Source organism: Platalea leucorodia (assembly GCF_965183815.1).
Source record: "Platalea leucorodia genome assembly, chromosome: 12".
In the NCBI taxonomy this organism is placed as follows: Eukaryota; Metazoa; Chordata; class Aves; order Pelecaniformes; family Threskiornithidae; genus Platalea; species Platalea leucorodia.
The window spans coordinates 15,560,619-15,582,555 of NC_138834.1; the positions used below are offsets into that span (position 1 = coordinate 15,560,619).

General features: G+C 44.8%; 2 protein-coding genes across 4 annotated transcripts in view; both read right to left on the reverse strand.

Annotated features, from left to right (window-relative positions):
* RAB35 (RAB35, member RAS oncogene family) lies at positions 1–14,139 on the reverse strand. Of its 2 annotated transcripts, XM_082324908.1 has the most exons (6): positions 14,020–14,123; positions 10,271–10,321; positions 9,370–9,493; positions 2,509–2,633; positions 2,286–2,410; positions 1–1,734 (listed from the first exon to the last, which is right to left on the reverse strand). In XM_082324908.1, the coding sequence occupies exons 1-6, from the start codon at positions 14,069–14,071 to the stop codon at positions 1,606–1,608; spliced, it is 606 nt and encodes a 201-aa protein (XP_082181034.1). In that variant the 5' UTR covers positions 14,072–14,123; the 3' UTR covers positions 1–1,605. The 2 variants fall into 2 exon arrangements, with proteins under 2 accessions (XP_082181034.1, XP_082181033.1); XM_082324907.1 differs by lacking the exon at positions 10,271–10,321 and having other exon boundaries at positions 14,020–14,139.
* A 5,042-nt stretch (positions 14,140–19,181) lies between these two features.
* The window catches only part of GCN1 (GCN1 activator of EIF2AK4), a 43,384-nt gene continuing 40,628 nt past the window's right edge, over positions 19,182–21,937 (reverse strand). For both annotated transcript variants that reach the window (XM_082325374.1, XM_082325373.1), the window contains exons 57-58: positions 20,471–20,689; positions 19,182–19,889 (exon numbers count right to left, since the gene is read on the reverse strand). In XM_082325374.1, the coding sequence (XP_082181500.1) occupies positions 19,764–19,889; positions 20,471–20,689 (345 nt within the window). In that variant the 3' untranslated portion in view covers positions 19,182–19,763. The remainder of the gene's footprint in view (positions 19,890–20,470; positions 20,690–21,937) is intronic.

Genomic DNA, 21,937 nt, shown 5'->3' on the forward strand with positions numbered 1-21,937 from the left:
TAAAATTTAGCCTCTCCTGGGGGAGGGGGAGGAAGGGAGAGAAGCGGGCTGATCCAAAGCTCACGGACGCGGGTGAATCACATCCTACCGAGCCACGGCCAGCAATTCCAGAGGGCCGCTTACTGACAAACCGAGTACGTCCACCTTCAAGGTCTCAAAGGAAGTCATACCCTCCGTGCCTTTTAGTCATTTTAAAGAAAAATTCTTTTTTTATTATTACTTCGGCAATTATTCAGGTGCTGAGCACGTACTTTCAGCCCAGGCGTTTGATCGTTTAGTTACACGCACGTACGCTCTCCACCTTTAACTACATCTATTCAGGCTGATGAACTGAGCCCTTGTTTTCCCAGAAAGGCCAACAAGGGCCAGGAAAACGTTGCTGCGCATAGCGAGACCAGTTTGTTTCCAAGGGTGATCCCCCACCACCACATAACCCAAGCGAGCAAGCTTTCCATTTCTCGACACTAAACAGCAGTCCTCCTTTCTAACAGAAGAATCCTGGGAATGATCCTGCAGCAGCTTTCATGTTCAGACATCAATCCAGAACAGCTGGATTTATTTTCATGCCTTTTCTCTCTCAAAAACAAAAGCTTCGCCACCAAAGTTCACATTCAAGTTCAGATCGCCTACTTGTGGACAGGGCAACAAGGAGAAGTTTGGGGGTTTTTGGCAGACTCACATGGGTTTTGTTGTTCTCAAAAGAAATGGACCCTCACTTAGGACCCTGGCAGAACCAGAAGCAGAGGTCAAAGGAGTTAAACTTTGCTTTTTTTTTTTTTAAAAAAAAAAAAAAAAGTTTTACCCAAATAAATCCCACTTCTGCAGGTCAGTTTGTTTTTCAGTATCATGATACAAACTAAAGGAGAGCACAGGTACAGCTGGGCTGCAGCACAAGAAGGTGAAACCCAAGGACCCAGCTGCAAATCTGGACCATGGCAAACTGAAATTGGAGGCCCCAGCAGCAGCACCAGCTGCCAGCCCAGGGGCTGGTGAAGTGAAACCCCAGGCTCCAGCAGCAACACCTGCAATCCTGGTACCTAGAAAAACAAAGCCTGAGCCCCAGTAAAAGCCTGGAACTCCAGGTGAAGCCATAGGCCCCAGGGGCACCAGTCGCCAGCCTGGAGCCCAACAGAAATGAAGCCGGAGGCCCCAGGAAGCCGCTGCTGCCAGCCTGGGGCCAACTCGAATTAAGAACTTTGCGCTGTTTCTTTAAAAAGATGAACTCTGCAGTCCATGATTGGTTGACATTAAGAAGGCATAAGCCAAAGCGACAACAGGGAGGCGAGGCTGGTTAAAGCAATATACATTATATACAAACTCTTGGGTTAATTAGTCCACTTGGTAGGCAACGTCCTTTCTTGTCTACAAGGCGCACTGGAATGAGCAGGGGAGGAGAGGGGGGCAAGATTCCATCCGATACCTTCTTGGCACTGAAGTGGTAAGGTGCCAGCGCCTCTTGATAGAAAACAAGGAGAAAAAATCATCTTTAAATAACGGCACAAAACTGAGAAAGTCCTCCCGAAGCCTGCCCCAGTGGAATTGCCCGAGTCTAGCTGGAGGGGCTGATCTGTCTGAGAGCAGAGTCTCTGCAGCAGGGAAAGGGCATTAGCAGCACCGCTTCTTCCTTTTACTGTTCTTCGTTAGCTTCACCACATCATTCTGTTGCTGCTGTTGCTGCTTTGCTAGGTTTTCTTTCTTTGCTCGCAGGACTAGCTCTGTAATGCAATTAAACATCTGCAAGAGAAACAAGCCAGTTCAGACCACCCAGGAACCCAGGCTAGCTTTTGTGGGATGCTCTTCTCCTGAAGCAACTCCACTTCTCCAGGCAGTTCAGTAACGGCTCAGAGCTCTTCCCCAACCCACTACGGGCCAAGCGGAAATCCAGTACCCTCCCAACCCACTCCCAAGCTAAATCAGTAACACCTCTGTCCCCCTTCCCAAACCAGTAAATAAAACCAGGTCAGGTTGGCAACCGAGGCCAGGAGGGAAGATTGGGCAGCCCTCCCTCCTAGCAGCATCCTCCCTAGTGAGAAGTCTTTCCTGAGACCATGCCTAGTATGTCAGCACTGCAAAGCTAGGGAAAAGGCAACGTGGGCTCCTTCATTTCGCTTCCCCGACTCTTCCAAATGCAGTTGGACGTCTCTTCTTGACATTTTACCTACTCGCTTGCAACTGGTATAAAGCATTTTATCTTTCTTCCTCAGTGGGAAGAATGTAATTCTTATTTTTTCCCAAACCATTATCCCCACATCATTTTATCTATACTCTTCTGCATATTGTATTACCTCTTCCACATTAATATTTTCTTTGGCGCTGGTCTCAAACAATTGGATCTCCATCTGCCCAGCAAATTTATAGGCATCTTCTGTTTCTACCACTTTTCGCTCTGGGTCATCATTCTTATTCCCCACTAAAAAAGGAAAGAAAAAAAAAAAAAAAGTCAGTTTTGTACGGCAGCAGGTCAGCCCGCTAAGTGAGATTCTCTTGACTCTCTGATCAGAAACCTACCTAGTATCCGGCAGACATCATCACAATTTTGATTAATTTCATGCAACCACCGCTTTACATTCACAAAAGATTCTGCACTGGTTACATCGTAGACAACAATGACCCCATGCGTTCCTCTGTAATACCTAGGGAGTGGAAAAAGGCAATAAACGTTAACTCAAGCTATGCATCACCTTCTCAGCTCTTTCCCTTAGCTTCTACAAGGTTCATAACAAATCCCCACGTTACAGCAATCAAGTGCCCCCATTTTCTTTCCGCTGGGAGTCATTTAATTCTTTTACAACAGCTAGATCACATGCTGTTCCTCTAAACCTACAGAGTTCCCTGCTCGCTTAGTCTGTACAAGCAGGCTTCAAAGTCCAAAGACTGCCGCTTCCTTCCTTGTTCAGGTTGTCAAGATCTACAAAGATGAATCCTGTCCTCTGGCTACGTGAGCCAAAGGTGGCGGTGCCCCCAGTACGTCCTCACAACTGGCTGTGATGCGAACCTTCACGCTGTCCGAGCCACGGCGAGTTTTTGCAGTAAGTTTGTTAGCTGTGAAAGATCACCTACAGGCTAAAATTTCAGCAGATCTCCAGCTACACTCAACCCTCAGTCACAGTTCTCTTCAGCTCACAAAAATTTCTGTCTTGTTGAGCGACTGTGTTCTGATCGCACCTTCCTACTCAACAGATCGACTCCATATGTGCATTCAATGCGCTCTGCTACCTTTAGCCATTAAAAATCAGCTTCGTTTCAGTTTATTCCCATTAGTCTTGGGCAACCAGCACCTTTAAAAGATGATGAGCAATTCTGATATGCAAGGAAAATACCTGAATTCAAGTTCCAACGTTATCACCTGCATGAACCTACTGAAGGCAGGCAGTATGCGCACCGTGAGAATGCTATATAAAAAGCAAGCTCCACCTTCTCAGTTTTCAGCCACATTCACAGGGCGACCAGGTATTTTCTCTATTGCAAATTAGGTGGCTTTGACCAAAAAAAAAAAAAAAAAGGAATATTTTGTGTAGCTTTATTCTTTCCCTTTCATTTCCTCCTCTTGAAAACAAATTCAAGAATTCAACATACCAAAATCAAAGATTATCCCTTAAATTGTGACAGCATTTCTAGAGCTTGATCTCTTAGCGCAAGCACTCCTTGCAGCACCGTCCCTTCCATCGCACTTTAAAGATGCCCACTGTGACCACTCTGGTCCTCTTTGACAGTTTATTCCCGCTCAGCGAACACACCTTTAAATTTCAAAGCCTTTTCATCTAACCCAAATGCACGACCTTACGGAAGGCCTCAAAGTTTCGGCTCACTTCTGCTACTGATGCGCTTGAGCGAGTCGCTCTCTCTTCCTCACCTTTAGCCTCACCGTCCCTGCCATAAGAGGAGCCACCTGCCTTTATAAACCATCAAGACCGACTTGCCACGGGCAGGCAGGTGTCACGTACAGAGCGCACGCGTCTCCCCGGCCCTCTCCTCTCATGACCACTTTGCGGTGACAGTCACTGGGTATCAACACTCCTCTGCGATACCACACATACTCTGCAGACGTCGGAGAGCCCGCTCCTCTTGCTCATCTGGGCGCTTGCAGGAGACAACCAAATATTTCTTCCATGCCATGTTTTACCAGTAATTTATGCTGTACATTCACTGTCCTTGGCAAGAACTAACTCAGGTAAGAATTATTTATTCCCAGCCCGTAAGAGATCCTGCACATTCAAATATTCCAGCCCATTTGCAATCAGTTCCTTCAATAGCTTTAGAACTTGCTACAGCACTGCATTTGTGCTTTACTTCGTTACAAGCTCGACTTTATTTCATAACCTAGATCCTTGAGAGGAAAAAGTATTCCATAGCCTGAATCTACACATTGCAAAAATAATCATCCTCTGACACTAACATGTACTGCACACGGTTTTGGATTAATACTGTTTTGTGCAAAGCATCAGAAAGGGAAAGATCTCCAATACCAACACACCGGATTTCTCTACATCTGGCCACTAATCTTCAAACTCTCCCATATCACCTAATGGTCTTTTAATTCAGGCTGAGCCACCACTTCCTCCCTAACACTGAGCATTATATTTGCAAAGACAACATTCAGCCTTTAGAGACACGCAGTGGTTCAGCGACACCTACGCAGAGCTGCTTCAGTCTGCTGTGCACACCATAAAACCACGCCTGGTATCCCAGTCATCCAAACCAGAGCACCCACCGGAGCACCCTGCTGCTCCTACCTTGCCCACGCACCTAGGTTTTCTTCTAAGCAAAGCATATGATGTCGGGGAAGAAGAACAACACGCGCCCTGCACATATAGATCCCACTCCTGACGCGTCGTCAGCATAGTCGTCGTCTGCTCCTAGGGATGAGGGCTGTGGGCTGGACCAAGCAGCACAAACCACTACGGCATTCAAAACACTGCAGGAGCTGGGAGCTCCTGCCACAAAGCACTAATATTGCCAACCACCCCATCAGAAATATCTTCCTTCGTGCAAGACAGCAACCCCTGACTCCTGCTGAGTTCCTACCAGCATACACTGCTTCTATTTTTGGAAGGGAAAATTGGCTGGCACGTCGTTCTAGAAAGGTTGCCAACCCCTCATCTACACTAAAATGTCATTTTCTCCATTGGCTGACATTACCTTTTAGCAGTCCAAGAGATAAGACCACGACTACCTTTTATTCTTTCTTAAGCCCCATAATACACATTTTTCTCACACAGCTAGTCATGCTATCTTCTATCATTTGTTAGATACAGCCTTGTGACCTAGATAACATTCTAGGCTTAACAAGCACAGGAAAGATTCTCCAACCCCAAGTGCAGGGCAGTAGCAGAAAACAAAATCTGATTTATCCAACCCCATACTTCAGATTTCAGAATGATGCAGCACAGAATTGCTTTTATAACAAGTTGTAGGCTTTGGTGAGCAGAGAACAGATGGGGCTTTTGGCATTCAAGGAGGAGTAGGTGTAAATTTTGTGCTTTTGGCAACCAAGAGGTAGTTGAGGCTTTGACACTAGGGAAAGAATGCCTTCTCTTCTTCCCAGCCACATTTTAGGGAAGATGGAGACCATAGAAATGACAGCAGAAGAGAAATGAAGTTCTCAATCTCAGCCTCCCGTTCAAGGACTAAATGACTGACACTAGCTGTCCTCTATTTGGGAGGAGAGTTGTGCCATGTGCCCTACACTACCTGCTGCTGCTCCTAGTGATAAATACATTAATGAAATTAAAAAAAAGAAGTTATAGAATGGTTATTCATGTTTAGAGTGCCCATGAAAGTATCCCCTTGAGGTGAAAGACAACCAAACTTGACCTGTATATGCCCTTGGATGTTTGGTAGCAGCCAACTGTCTTCCATATGGTTGGAAGAGTTACCTAGGTCTAAAGGCTTTAGCTTTGGTGTGGAAAAGGCTTAAGAATGTTAACATTTAAGTTGAAATAAACACCTAAGTTGCTTGTTCTACTTGTAGAATTATATTTAAAGAAGCTTAAAGACATAAGCTTACTGCCTTTGAAACATTATCTAATACTGAAGACTTGATACAGAAAATCTTCAGAACCGGTTAACCAAACTCGTGTCCTTCAGCCATCCGCGTTCGCCCCGCGCCTCTCTGACGGCTGCCGTTCTAAGCAGAAGGGAACGTTTTGCCATTCAGTGTGGTACTCCCTACTACAGATACCAATAAAAGTTCTCAGATTTCCTCTAGCAAATGCTTCCCAAGATTAGCATCTGGAGTTATGATAACTAGTTTCATGAAGCATGACGGTAGCTAAGTCGGATTTAGAAGAGAGAAAGTATTAGTTCAGTAGGGCACGTATGTTCATTTTTCCAGGGGGAGAGAAAAAAAAAAAGTAACTGCCCAACATGAAAGACAGGTCATTGGTTTAATCCAGCATCTTTGTTAATATTTCACTAGTTTGCAGTATACATATTTCCTTATTTTTCATTCTTCTAGAATTCTAACCAGTTCCAGAGACTTTTAATAATCTGTTTTACATACTTATCTTTGTTTCACGTTCCTGGAAGCACATGTTTTGTTACAGGTCAGTTGACTAGTCTTTCGACCATCATATCTGGTTTACAAGACACATCAATTCTGTCATCTCAAAAAGCTTACCCCTCTCTTGAACATGCCATTCCACACAAATGCATGGCCGAAAGTCCCTCTGCTAGCGCTATTCACCCTGAGCTAGCATCTGACAACTATTATTTAAAGCTTAAATCCTAAAACCACAGTCCTGAATCAGGACGGAGCATCCTATCTACAACAACAAATCAAGTACAGGAAAGTTCACGCATCTTAAGTATTCCTGCTAATACAGCTGAGTCCTGGCGTGCTACATCTCTGGTGAATTTAAATCAAATTTAGAGTTTGGATGACGTTCCACACCAACCAAATTCAGACAACTTGGCCTCTCCTCCCACTAGGCACCAGCTATCCCAGTACTTCCACATTTAATAGACAGTAAAAACAGCTGCTATCTTTTATAGTTCCCAGTCTGAAATGCTGAGGTAGTTTATTTTTCCTGAGTTTCTGTAGAATACCCCAGGTCACCTTGATTTCTGTTGCTCAACAGTTTTATTGTTTTTCAGCTTCTGTAGCTGTAGTCAAGTAAAATCAAAATAGAACGACCTTTTCATGTTTCTGAATTTTCTACTATTAACTTCCTACCACCTCTACCGTTTTGCAATTCCAGGTCTACACAGCAGTACTTCCAACCTGTTACTATTATTACCAGATGGGCTCTAATTTCAGGCTTGCTTGCCAGGCTTGGCTCAACATCAATCTAGACTCTACCTTTAACTGTAAAGGGACTTCCTGGCCTACAGTAATACTGAAGGACACCTTTTTATAGTCTTAACCTCAATCTAAACCTCAATCTAGTCAAAGAGTAGACAAAGACTATGACACTGGTGACAGCACACTCATACTCCACCCATGATTTGGTAGCCAAGCCCTTTCGTAACTACTAGCATGGTAACTGATTTGTCACTCAGTCTGGGCTAAGCAAATCAGGTATGGCATTACTTTGCCAATATAAAAAAAAAAAAAAAGATAGAACCATTTCTAAAAATCAGGATCTTATCTCCTGTTTCTATAGGTGATATGTTTAGGTCCAGAGCGCCTCTTGAAAAATATCAACGAACGCTAGACCGTCACAGCTAGCTGACCTAGCAGCAAGAGGAGCCCTCACGACGAGGTAACCAGCATTCCCAAAGTGTGTTCCTCAACCCTTCAAATGCACTCGGACACAGGAACTTCTTTGCTTAAACTTGCACAAAATTAAAATCTTTCTTCCCTGACCATGGAAGATTCTGTAACTACTTCACCAGAGATAAGGCAGGAAAACCGGGGCCTTCGCTTCCCCAAGAGTTTTTACTTTGGTAAAAAGCTATGCAAAAGTAGTAGCGGAGTTCAAACAGGTCATGGCACAAATGCCCTCAAACCATTTCAGCTTCCCCATTTTAAACATTAATCGAAGGAAAAAATTTACATGAAACACTACGCAAAGTCCCATCTGCAGCTATTCCCGTTCACAAAAGGAAGCCTCCTTTCCTGGTATTCCCCGCTCAGTGCCGGATACCATGGCTTTCTAAACTAGCTGGCATCAGCCCCACGAACCAACGCTCATTAACGCAGCTCCGAGTCGTGTCAGGGAATCTGAAAACAGGAAGGCCGTGTGCTGACTCAGCACTAATTGGGGCGCTCTGGGACTAGCCCGCGCGCACAGCTGATGGGAGCCGCAGCGGTGCACGGCTGCCTGCCCCTCACCGCTTCCTGCCCCACGCCGCCTGCAGCGCTGAAACAAGAAGTGATGTCACACACAGGAACCCTACAAGAGGCAACCCATTTTTTTCAAGCTAAACACTTAAGAAACAATGGAAGTAATCCAGTAATATCCGTATAGAAGCGCAGAGGAAAGGGGCGGCGCGCACATCAGGTTCGATTTTGCCGTTTCTAGTTCTTTAGACATAACACAGATGCAACCAATCTCATTATTTTTATGTCTGAGTAAGTTAACCAATACATCAGCTGAAAACGATTCTCCTCTCCAATAGGAGTCAAAAGAGAAATCAGTCATGAAAGACCAAGTGAAACACCTAGGTCTTTCAAGAACTACTATTTTTTGTTAATACCCAAAGGAAACAAAAGTTCCATTTCCAAGCGTATTTTTTCCTCTTCCCCTAGTGCCACGGTGAGCAGTCCCACCTTTAATGCAATCAGTTTACAAATGAATTTTATTCTTAGTTCCCACTGCTGCAGCTTTGGGTGTGGTTTCTTCAGGAACAGGAAAAGCTGTTCAAAAGGACAATGAGCATGAAACTGAACTCGAACCAAGGAAAAGGTTAACTTCATGTGGGCGTCTGCCTCAACAGAACTCCACACAAAGATAGCCGCTAAAATGCGGTTGTCCTAAAAGAAAACTAAGTATCGGAAATCCCATTCTTCGATCTCAAAGCTATTCATTAGTTATACGACACCGACAGAGGGTTTGCACTCTGTACTTCTGCAATACATACAATCAGAGGGTGACCTTCTTGGATAGGCTTCAGAGACAAGCTTTCTAGCGTATGCAGAACAGCGAAATAACTCCGGTTCTACCCTTTGGAAACTAGCAGCAGAGGAACAAGACAAAGCCATCGTGGAAATGCAGAGAGGAGTGAGGAAATCTGAAACTCCAGTTTCAAACCTAACCACAGTATCACCACCGCTATCGGTCCTAAACCAGCTGAGAGAAGTCCCACTGTACAGACAGCAAAGCTATCGTTAGCTAACCAACTGCAACATGAAAATATCCAAACCGTAACTCTAAACTACAAGATCCATACACTAAGCTACATATCACTGAGCCCGGTTATACTCACGTTGATGTAATAGTCCGGAAGCGCTCCTGTCCAGCTGTGTCCCAGATCTGTAGCTTCACCTTCTCTCCATTGATCTCAACTGTCCGGATTTTAAAATCCACTCCAATTGTGGTAATGTAGCTGCCTGAAGGGAAAGCGTAGGTAAGTGAGAACCTAAGTCTTGTTTGTTTTGGATGTCCCAAAGCACGCTTCTGCATGCTATTTGGCAGTAGCTCTCAGATTGGACAGGAGAACAAGGTTCCCCCTATCTGCTTATCTTTCAAAATGCCCTATCAGGTCACGCTGATCTGCATGTTTTCATCTGCAGCTAATAGCTTTTTTTTTCTAGCCATAAAGCCATTTCTCCCATGCCACCCTTTAAATTTAAAATTCAGTGTTACAAAATAAAATTATTCTTCTACCGCATTGGTGCTCAAGAGTAAGCAACCAAATATCTCAAGAAACGGACAGTAACTATGCGAGTGTTTCATTTGTGAAAATTTTGAGACAAAGCTTTGCTTTACATGCTTGTGCAATCGCTTATTTTGAACACAGTCTGTTCTAAGAGTTTCCTCCCAATAAATTAGTTATGTCCCAAATGTAAGTGGTTTAGCCACAATATTCCATCAATCTAAACGCCCAATGGCCAACAGGAAGTCTGCACAGCGCACAGCATAAGCTAAAAAACCTAAGCTCTTTCTGGAACCATGGCAGCATTTAAATACTGTGGGACTTTCAGTTGCAAGCGAAGCTCAGACCGGACGGCTTGCATAGGCTTATAGCAAGAGAAGCAAAGTTAGAAACAGAATGTATTCCTCGTACAGCTATCAGTGGGGAAGTGCAGAAGAACAACTCCTCGCCAACCAGCAGCACTGGAGCAGACCTTGACCATTTCAGTTACCGAAGTAAACAAAACACTCACCTGAGAAGGTATTATCTGCAAAACGCAACAGCAAACTGCTCTTGCCCACACCTATGACAAACAAAGACAGCAAGATCTTTGAATACAGTCATCTTGGGTGCCAGGTAACATAACAGTATTTTACCCGTTGCATTTTTAACTCTAACTGGGATCTTTTCTCAGCCGATAATTTAGTACCATCCACCTTGACTATTCATCTCGGTACTCTCCTTGAAGATCTGATCAAGCACACTGCTGTCACTCCAAGACTTGGTATGCTTCTTGTAGCAGTACAGGTTTTCTTTTTTTTGTCCCCTCCTTCCTCCAGCCCTCGGCAAACTCTCAAACAGTAGCTTTTGAACTGTGGTCAGTTCTAAGAGGTCATAAAAGAGTAATGACTAAAAGCAAGTTTACGATCAGTAGACTTCCTTTTACTGAGGAAAGATCCAAAAAAAGAGTGTGTCACTCTAATTAACAAGTACTCAGAACACTGCTCTACACTACTCTATTGAGTTCCACTTGCACATCATTCTTAACACCACTGCCTACCTCCCATTCATTTATGCCGTGCTCAACGGCAGTGGAATTTGGACTACTTAGACAATCAGACTAGGGTTTGCTACTATAAAGCTTATGTTATCATGGCCACAGTTTAACAGAAGCCTAAACCAAACAGGGGAGTTGGGAACCATTGTTCTATACTGCCATCCAAAACAGGCTTGTTCCACACCTAACAGGAAGGACACATACCTTTCTGAAGTTGTACCTTTTGCCAAAATGTTCCATCAAACGTTTCTCTAAGTGCTTTGAGCAGCACTTCATCCAGGTTTTCCTTACATGATTGTTTGCGCCCTGATCGCACCCTGGTGCAGGGAAGCGTTTTTCACAGTGCTTCAGACAAGAATCGTAAGAAACTCATTCCTGCACAGCCAACCAAGGGAATCTGGGTATCAGAATGCCTCAAACTTGTTATCTCTGCATAACATCTCTGCTGTTAATGTCCCTTCCCCTCCAGAAAAGAAGTCTGCTATGTCATGAAGAGGAAATTCAGCTTCACCAGGGTGATTATCTATTAAATCTTCTCAGGTAGAAGCTATTTAAACTAATTGTTTTGATGATGTAGAACTTGCAAGCTCTTCTTAATAGAAGACCTGTGCAAAAGGCGTGTGCAAAGAATACAGAACTGCAACAGTTCTCAGCTGCTGGCATCTGAAGATAGCTACCAGCACAAAAAAAAACCAACAAAAACCAAGCACAAAACTAAAAATCTGCATGATTCCAGTAAGCCAGATCTCATTTGCAAACAGTCCAAATCACCAGACATCTGAAGAAGCCATGCTCACTTCTCATTGAATATTACAAATCTTAAAGAAAAAAAAAAGAATGCTATTAAAAAATACGAAGTTACAACGTGCATACACTGAATACCTCTGAGCTCAAAAAAAGGTAGCAGAGCAGTTCCTAAACTTTAGCAGAGGACTGGTTATTTAGCAAGAGCTAAAACCCTGCAAAATACCACCTGACTAAGGTATAAAAAAAGAAAAAAAGGTTTCAGCAAGGACTATGCTTCTTGATCAAGCAGCCTTGGCCTCCAGCTTAATAAAAAGAAAGGAGGTGCTGGAACCCACAGCCTTGTCAGACCACACCACCTTGTTAAAACGTCAGTCAGCCCCGGGCTACGCCGCAGAGCTGCATGGGCCGCACAGGACCACCGCTCCGTCAGACCGTCCACCGCTGCACAGCCACGCTCTTGCCGACGCTGCTCCCGGGACGCGGGCGGCTTCTGGAGAAACCTCCTGAACTCAGGAAGTTCTACACGCTCCCGATGACAACGATCTTACTAAGCAAACACTGCCTCTGACCTGCACTGGTCACCTATAGAGAAACCACGCTCGTCGTGACCCTCCACCGCCTACACAGAGTTATTTGAAGAGCTGAAAAGAGAAGGCTAGCAGGGCCTCTTTGCTTGTTGAAGACAGCAAAATGCAACAACAAAAAAAGGCCTATTGGCTTTGCAAAAGCAAAATTAAAAGCAAAATTCTGTGCCGTACCAGTTTCTAAACCCCATATCCTACTGAATGGTAGAGTGAATTAAAGAAGCACGAGCGAATTAAAGCAGCACACGCAAAGCACGGATCATCTGTATTATTTTTAAATATTCGGCACAACTGAGATCACCAGCAGCTTCTCAAGATGACCTGTTCTACAAACACACAAGCCTAGTACCCTCTTGACATATTTGCATATAGGGGAAAGCAGATGAGACATAATCATCCTATCCAGTATCAGTCTACTTCCTACTGCAAGGAATAAACATCAACAAACAAGGCAAGCAAATTGTTTTGCGAAAGCAGGGACAAAGCCTTCCTGTTGGGGTTAGCAAAAACAAAAACAAAAAAGAAAAAAATCAATACTCAAACTACATAGTGAGATTTAATTACAACAGAGAACCACAGGCAACCCGACAATTCTCACAGCACTTTTTTCCTCTCACTGGACACACTGTAGGGACTCAAGAAGACTCAGCTAAGAAACTTCATTTAATTGTTCCAAATGAGGAGAAGTCCTCCTCAGAGTTTTCACCATCCTGTTTATCTTGCCTGAACAGTTTTGAAACTCATCAGCAAGCAACAGAACTGCTGCTTTACTCAGAATGCAACATTTGGTTTTAATAATCCACAGGCTCCCAAAAGTGCCTAGGGTTTTAAGCTGTTTTGAAGCTGTTGCCCTTTCTCCCTCTTTAGATCCCTTCGTGCAGATACAGTGTAGTATAGAATAAAATATTTTTACATACAGCTAAAGCTCCTGGAGGTGACAACTGCCAAGATCGCGCAACATTACACTTTCACCCAGGAGCCGTGCCTCGCTGCATGCTGGGACCTGCTGCCTTATGGACCACACCTCTATTAAAAGAAGAGGGTGGATGCCATCTTCTCCAGCTTATGGAAATTAAACTGTAAGCTGTTGGAGCGTTACCAACACTGAACTGGACTGAAGACAGGAATCTTCCCAGTCCCAGTTCTTATGTACCTAGACTAAAGCACCAGACACAGGCTGAGTTCAGACGCCAGCCCTCCAGAAGTTTCTGAAACTGCTGCAGAAGGATTTACAGGTCTGTTTTCAAAAATCTGTAACTACCCCTTATCCGTAACTATTGTAGGTATTTGCATCCTTTGCTGGAAGTACACAAAGCTACCAGCTCTTCAAGGATTTATTAAAAAAAAGTGACGAACTCTAAAACCGAGACTTCAGGGTGAAGCACGGGAAGAGTCTTAAGGAATAATTAAGATAATAAAGAGTATTAAAACGTAGTAGTTGCCACGCTGGAAACAATGGTCCCTAGGGCTGAGGAGCAGCCAGCCCTTCCCATCGATGCCTTAAACCGCCTGTCACAGGGGAAGGGAATTCCCTCCTCATCCCAGCAGGAATTAGTGGGCGCCCTCGGAAGGGGCGGCTCGCAAGGGCCTCACCCATCCGTGCCCCGTCTTCCTCCTCCTCATCCTGGCCCCGCCACCGACCACGGCACCCCGCGGCGCCCGGTTCATCACCCGATGGAAGCGCCCGGGGCCCAGGCGAACGCGCCCCCCCCCTCCAGGCGCGGGGCGCCCCTGCCTCCCGCCCGGCAGAGCCGGGGCACCGGCCACAACGGCCCCGGGAGAGGGCCGCCCCCTCCGCCGCCCTCAGGCCCCTGACGGCCCGGGCGGAGGCGAGGGGCGGCCACCCCGCCAGCGGCCTACCCCCGCCCCCGGCGCCGCGCCGCCCTCCCTCACCGCTGTCGCCGATGATGAGCAGCTTGAAGAGGTGATCGTAGTCCCTGGCCATGGCCGGGGCGGCGGGAGCGGCCGCGGGCGGCGGAGCTGGGGGGGGGGGGGGGCGGCGGCGGGCCGGATCCACTTCCCGAACAAACAGCCGGAACTGACAGCGCCGCCGCGCCTGCGCGCCGCCCACCCGGGCCGCCCGCCCCCGCGCCTGCGCGGACGGCGGAGAGCGGCGGCGGCCGTTGGCCGCGCCTGCGCGGGAGCGGCGGCGGGCGGGGCGCTGCTCGCGCGCCTCGGCGGCCATGGCGGAGCTGTGAGGGACGGGCCGCCGCCCGCCGCCGCCCGCCTCCCCTCCGCTGCCGGCTCCCCGGCTCCCCGTCTCCCCGTGCTGAGCCGCCGGGCCGCCTCCCGTGCCCGCCTCGGCTCCCACAGGCGCTCGCGTGAGGCCTGCGGGCGTAGCAGAAGGGCAGGCCGCCCCCCGGCCAGCGCCAGCGGCGTGAGGGAGCCCCAGCGCTCTCAGGCACTGTCAGCTCCGCTGCCGGGAAGGCACAGGAGCGGGCCACAATGGCTGGGAACGCGTTTTGCTTCTTCAACACGGTGCCCGTGCACCAAGGCAGCGAGTCGCGCAGCCACAAGCACAGTTCCCGTCAGAGCCCGGCCTGCAGGTGAGGAAGGCCACAGCACAGTGATAGGAAATACCCAGGTGTGTCACGCAGGCCTGGCAGTTCAGGGCGGTCTGGAACTCCATTCCCGGGGGTTTTAATCCAGAGCTGGGCTATGTATGGCTCAGGCAGGGCCTTGGCCTCACCCACAGCAGCAGCTGTGCCCGCACCATCCACAGCCACGTCCACATCGCTTCGGGCAGCACTCTGGCGATCGTCTAACACAGACAGCCCGAGTCATCTTGCTGTCAGTTGCACAGATACTGACTAAACTGCGAGCCTGTGATCACTTTGTAGGTGATCGCCACTTCTAGGTGGAGACACGGCACAAGAAGAGTGCTGATTTCTCTTCTATTATTTTTCTACAAAAATACTTGTTCTTGGTGATACTTGAACTCCTGAGATCAAACAATGCAGTGTTTTGGTGTAGAATATGTAAATTGCTTAGGACTTCCTTTCCCAGTTATTAAGGCTTTTCAATACATACATAAAAACGCAATAACAAAAGGCAACGTGCTAGGTATTGCATCTGTCTTAAAAGTAATTTTAGTTTAGCATAGATTCAAACCAAAACATTGACATGATTATTCAATTAAAGTTGATTGTTTTAATTTTAACCCTAAGTTCACAATTCATTGACACCAGTATCTCATTAACATGCATTTGTCTTTCAAATGGGGAGAGCTGTATTAGCACTGAAGAACCCAGACCTTTACAGTCCACTGAGCCTATAAACAGGCAAAGGAAAGATGACACAAATCAAGGACTGTTAACTCGAAAATACGAGTCCATAATGCTTTTGATAATTACAGTCTAACTGTTCTAAAGATGCTTACAGAGTAGAATGCGCCTGCTTTGCGGACCTTTTTGGTGGGACCCAAGCACAAGTAAAAGACGGAGATCAGTGGAACGCCACCACTGCAGACCACGTCGGTGGCACTGCGCGGGTGTTCACGCACCAGAACAGGTTGTGCGGGGAGGCTGTGGAGCCCAGCCGGCCTGGACGGTGCCCGAGCAACCTGCTCTGCTCGACCGTGCTTTGAGCGCAGGGGTTGGACTGGCTGAAATCCAGAAGTGCCTTCCAGCCGCAACTCTGCTGTGAGCTGTGAGTGTTTCTTAGAGAATGACGGGCAGTTTTTAGCAGTGTTGCTTTTTCCCTCGATGTTGACTCAAAAGCTGTAGACTCTTTTCTCTGGATTTGTACAATAGGGTTTGGTTAAGAGGAATAAGGATATTTTTTAAGGCAATTGTCTCTAACCAATTCTAACTTCCTATTTCTTCTGCATAGGATATTGTGGTGTGGTTCCACAGTTATATTTGTCCAATTTCTATGCAATTCATCTGGAAACAAACCAACCCAGGATGGCTAAAATAGCATGTCTGGGTTGAAGATTTCTTTTTTTTAGCACATAAAATTGCACCTTCTAAATACTTCTGACCAACAATATGGCTAATGTCTGTGGGTTTAATTATAAACTTTCCTTAATCTCAACCTTCAAAAAAGTATTCTACCCTTCAAAGCTCACCCCTGTCAAATCCTGCACATCCTGAAATCCACTTAGATGACCTCCATCTCACATTCACTCTGCAACTCATGCATTTAAAACACCACACCCTACAGCTCATTCTGCATTATCCTCAAATGTATGATGTAGCTAACTGAGGAGCGGGAGAAAGGCTGGAGCGTTACCAGACATGAGCGTGTGTTATTTAACAACAGACTGACGCTCACAGAAGCCCTGCTAGAAAAGGGTTTGCAGCTAGCCCCAGCCTAGCCCAGTGCTAAAGCAACCCCCCACCACCACGTATCACCCACCCTGGTAAAGCACTTGGGCGGCCCATCCTATAACCCAACACGTGCCCCGAGCATCGGGGTAACTGAGGGCGCTGCGTAGCTGCAGGGAGATTCCTCGAATCCAGCATGCAAACCACCAGCTCAAACCCGAAATGACAGCGACTCCCATCATTACCTTTATTTTTAAGCTCATGAAACCTCATCATGTGAAAAGCGTGAGAGGGTGTGATGTTACCTAGTAAAATGGACAGTACAAACTGTGACTTATCAAAAAAAAAATCAAAATATTTGAATATTTTATGCTTTCACATTTGTCTCTTTTCCATTGAGATTTTTAGCACCTTGTAAGTTTAAACATCTCTCATAAATTATTCTTTGATCTTCTTGAAATACACACAGTTCAGCTGTCACTCAGAGACAGTTGCTTGACAGTTCAAAGATGTTATTACAGTCAGTTGTGGGGAAAAATTATCTTTTACTGACAACTGGTATTTTTAAGACATTTGAAATGAGAAAGACATTAATTCTTTAGTCTCCGAGTTGGCACAATCAATTTCTCGGATCTCATGTTGTGGCAAAAATGAGGGTATTTTCTCTCTGATGTATTACATCGCAGTGTATAGGTTAGTGAAAAGTAGCTATCAAAATCCGAATTCAGTGTTTTGCTGTAATTGAAAAATCAGCGTATTCTCAGTAAGTGCGAGTGAGCTCCTACCTTTTACTCCTCCCTCTCAGAAACAACGAAACGGAGTGCAGAAATTCAGCTGCTGTTTGGGAAGATGAATGAGTTTTTCCACTTGCTGCTACATAAGGTGGAAATACAAACCATCAAAATACCCTTAATAAAAAAAGGGCTTTTTGACTAAAATTAACAAGTTAATAAAAAAGGCTTCTATTTAACCGTAGTTTTCTTTCACGTGTTTACGTGGAGCATCAGTTAGACTCGCGGATAAAATAGGTAAGCCAAGGTGCCCACGACCGAGAGCTCAGCCAGCCATTCTTCAGAGAAACGTGCCATTTTTTCCTTCCTTCCTGTCTGCAGCGATGAAGTGATTCCAACACAACCACGGAGCTTTTTGCCACCTATTTAGTAGGTTTTGAATGGCATAGAATTTTGTACATATTTCAGCGCAGGGAAGTTCTCGCATTGCATGGTTTAACTGCTCTTCCTCTGTTATCCCAAAACACAGCTAATTCATTGTAGCTGAAACTCATTCCAGCGCCCTGAGACTGCCAAATCCTTAAGAGCCTTTAGTTGAGTTTTTCCTCTTTGATTATTACCACTTCAGTGCAGAACACACAGTTTCAAGATGGTTTAAGATTTGCAAGTATTTTGGAAGGCAAAAATCATTTAGAAAACATGAAAATCTATGAGAAAAGGCTTAGAAAATCTAAACTTCTTTCCATCCAGGGGTGAGAACGCTGAAGTGACGATGCAGTTGCTGCAAAAATGAACTGCTTTCAAGGTCTGTGGACAAGCAGCAAAAGTAGCAGCAAGGAAGATTTATTTTTTTTAGACACAAGGTAAGCTCTGACAGTCTGAAAAGTTTATGCAATGGAATAGATGGCATAGAGAGGTTATGGAATCTGCATCATAGAATGCCATAAAAAACAATTATATGGAAATCAGTTAGGAATGGTTCGGTTGGAGCTGAGCCTATCTTAGGTAAGGGGTGAAATAGCGGATTTTCCCAGGTCCCTTCCAGCAGTATCCTGCTGACTCCTGCAGCAAGTCTCGGTTGCCAGGAGCCTGCTACGCCACAGGCTTGGCAGCTGACGTAACACCAAGAACATTTTGACAGGTTCGCGTACTTTTGCCCAGAACAAAGCACAGCACTCCCAAATATCTACTTGAGCTTCTGTCTTGCTGTTTGAGGCATAACTATGGTGAAGATAAAATGCTTTTGGTTGCCGCTAGTGCCATAGCAATCGGCAAGTTGGTTTCAGCAGAACGTCTGTTCCCGTGTGGTTACATTTTATGCTCTCAGGTTTTATGATGTGTAGTATGGTGTTCTCCTCCCTTCGTGGCTGGAGCCATCCAGAGTTGCACGCAAGGGAGATTCCCCCGCACACACCACCCATCCATTTGAAGCAACAAATCTTAATGCTCTGGCTTCTCAGGTGCAACCAGCTTCTGTGTAGTTTCATAAAATAGATAAGGCTTACTTAACTGTTACGCTACATAGAATGTAAAGCTCATTTTTCCTTCTAAAAATTTGTGTTCTGCAATAAGATTTTCACTATTCCCATCAAGCGGCATGAAAGGTATTAGTAAATTAAAACAAATTTTTAAAAAAGAGATATATGTGGCCAGGTAAAAATAAAATACTGCTTGCTTGGAGCCGTACAACTCACTGACAAAAAAAAAAAAAAAAAAAAAAATCTGTGTGTTGGAAGTGCCAAGTATCTTGTGAAGCCTTTGAAGGCATAAAAATAGAGGACTTTTCACAAGTTGAATAACTAAAAAGCTGTCTGTAGTCAAAAATACTTTGGAAATTAATAGGAGTAATTACTTACAAATTTCATTAAATGTCAGCTCTGGCTTGGTTTTAAACCCTAGCTTGCTTCAGTTTTGCAAAAGGTTTTTATAGATTACAGCGCTACCCACTCTACAGACTGTATGCCCTAGAAAAAGTAGGTCCAGAAGTAAATCGCAGTAGAAGTTTGTTGACAAATGAATTTGTAAAAAGAACAGTTTACACCAGAAGGATCAAAGTCAGAGCCTTTATTAAATGTTCCTTCTTTAAACAGACTGCATTTAATCCCCCTTTCGCATTTGTGATTTCTAAGGCTATTTTAAATACTTTGTTTTACAGGGATTTTTCAGTCTTCAGAACCGTCACAAGCAGCAAGTTAGCAGTACACAAAAACAATACGCTTTAACTTTCACCGAGTTCTATTCCTGCTTCACAGGGTCCGTGGAAAAGACCAACACCGCTCCCAGTACTGGAGTTTTTGCACAGGCCCTGCAAAGGAAATAGGTGTCACCAGAGTTTAAGCCTGATGTGCTCTAGCCACATCTCGCAATTGGCCACAATTTACCAATATTGATTAGTATAGCTGTTTCTTGCGCATTATCTGTTTCAAAAAGGGGACCAAATTTTCAATTTTCAGCTAGTGTGGGTCTAATTAAGGCTATTCTGGTATATTTGATACTAAAATACTCTCTGGGAGTCCTTTTCATGAAAACCCATCAGAATTAACATTTTCAAAAATGAAAACATTTAAAATAGGTGTTTGAGTTGAAATGCTGATGCAGCGGTTGGTTCAGTGTTTTCTTGTCTTCTGGAGCTTTATTATCACGTCAGTATAGTGTCGTCTATCTGCTCCTCAGAGTCAGCCTGGGCAGCCAGCTTCTTCAGAGATCTCCTGCAGCTTTCGTTGAGAAGCTCCAGGCTGGCAGCATCTAGAATCTTGGAAACCGACTGTGGAAGGAAGACAACACCGATTACCAATTCCTTACGACATACCCTTCAAAATAAGAATAAACGTAAGTGCCTTACAAGCTGCATTTATCTAAAATCTCTCAAACGTACCAAAATCCTTCATCTGGTTTTACGATTCCAGACATGGGAACGATCCAAAAACAGCTAAGACTTAGAAAAGAGGTCTGGAAATAGATGTACAAAGTAGTCCATCCTAAAATACTCTCTCTAGCACCACTAATGCTGCAGTAGGATTAGACAAGTGCCAAAAGCAATAAGCTCGCGGTCCTGCGGCACAGGAAGGGCTTACGGCATGTTGAAAGCAAGGCTACTGTGTTAAACTTGGGGGGTACGTTAAATACCTTGATTTTAGTCATACTGTACAGTATCGGTACTGCCTATTTCTTCAAGGCTTAGCATGAAAATACCAACGAAGGCTTAAACGCCAAGAGGAACGTCCCACTCCACCTATTTCGTAAGAGCCTGCCAGCACGCTCTGAGGCTCCAGGCACAACGCTTAACCGTACGCAGAGCAACGCGACACGGCCTTCTACCAACGATGACATTTTCTTGTCTCGTACCTCAAGCACTTCTTCACCCGCTCTCATCTTCAGGAGATTGACAATAGCTTGGTCGCTGTAGGCTCTTACACTGGTGTTTTTGTCCTTCGTGTTGTCCAGAAGCGCTTTGAGAATTGGTTTGATTGTCTGAGGATCCAGTGAGGGAAGATGGTTTTTATTTGCCCACCAGATCATCTTTTCTGCAACTAACTTTATGTCACTGGATGAGTTCTGGAGACACTGAAGGAGACAAAGATGGACTGAAATTCAGATATACCAAGGACAGGTATTTAAAGCAGCAGTTTATCTTTTTTTCTAATTTAAGTTTTTTAAACTGTAACAAAAAAAGCAAGCAGTTTTCAACTCACAGGTACGCAAGAGACAAACTTGTTACCAACAAGTTTGACTGAACTGGGTAACAGTAAGAGAAGAGCAAACTTTGACAACAAGACACCTTTTCAAAAGAAAACTTCTAAAAATGTGGTTGACGACAGGGTCACACGCCTCTCAACTCTCTCAGGAAATGGCAATGACCACTAAGTGCAGCGAAGGCTGATAGTGTCAGCGCCTCTGTAAAACAACTCGATCAGCAGCAACAGCCAAGTCAGTCTCTGGCTGGAGCATAAGGTGCGTTTCAACAGTGGAATTCATTTTAAAATACAAAAACCCCTAGAGCTTTGATTTTTTTTGTTTAATCTCAACATATTTAAAACATGAAAGCTAACATCTGAATGTCAACTGCACTATTAATACTGTGATAAAGCTGTTGTGACAATTGTGATGCTTCTTTTATATTTTAATACAATCCTATGATGCAAATTAATATACGAATGTAGGATTTCAAACAACGGGTCTGAAGGCTGATGGCCTGCATCATGCCAACTTGCATGTTTGGTTGTTTTTCAAGTAAATTGAAAATAAATGTAAAACTTTAAAATGTAACACATTTTTATTTACAATAAAGATGACAGACAAAATAAAAAGCAGCTCTCCTGCTCCAGCACTACCCCTCTCACTCTGTCTTCCCCTATCGTTTCTAAGACATTAAAAACATCCTGAGGTTCTAATGTTAAAAATTCCGATCCTGTCTGCCATGAGGGATACACCTTTATGGGGAGGGGAGAGAGAGAAGAGAAAAAAAACCCCACAAAACCACCAAAACCAGAACACCCAGGAAAGAAAGGAATTTTGAGGTAATTATTTAAATAGATAGGAACGGAAAAAAAGGTGTTAGCTTCAATACTCTCTTTTATCTCGGTCTCTTTTGACTTCCAATAGTGGAAGTCAAAAAGTACTGCAGCAAAACCAGGGAAGGTGAGAGTAGGTGTTTGATGCCCTCTGACCTTTAGCAACCTTAGAAAACTGACAACTCCCCCCCCCCCTTCCCTGCTTCCCTGCCAGCTGTTTGTTACGGCCAGGGAAAAAAAATGAATGCGTAAGAATCAGAACTGAAGTTTACCACAGAAAGATCAAAAGTCAAATTTCCGC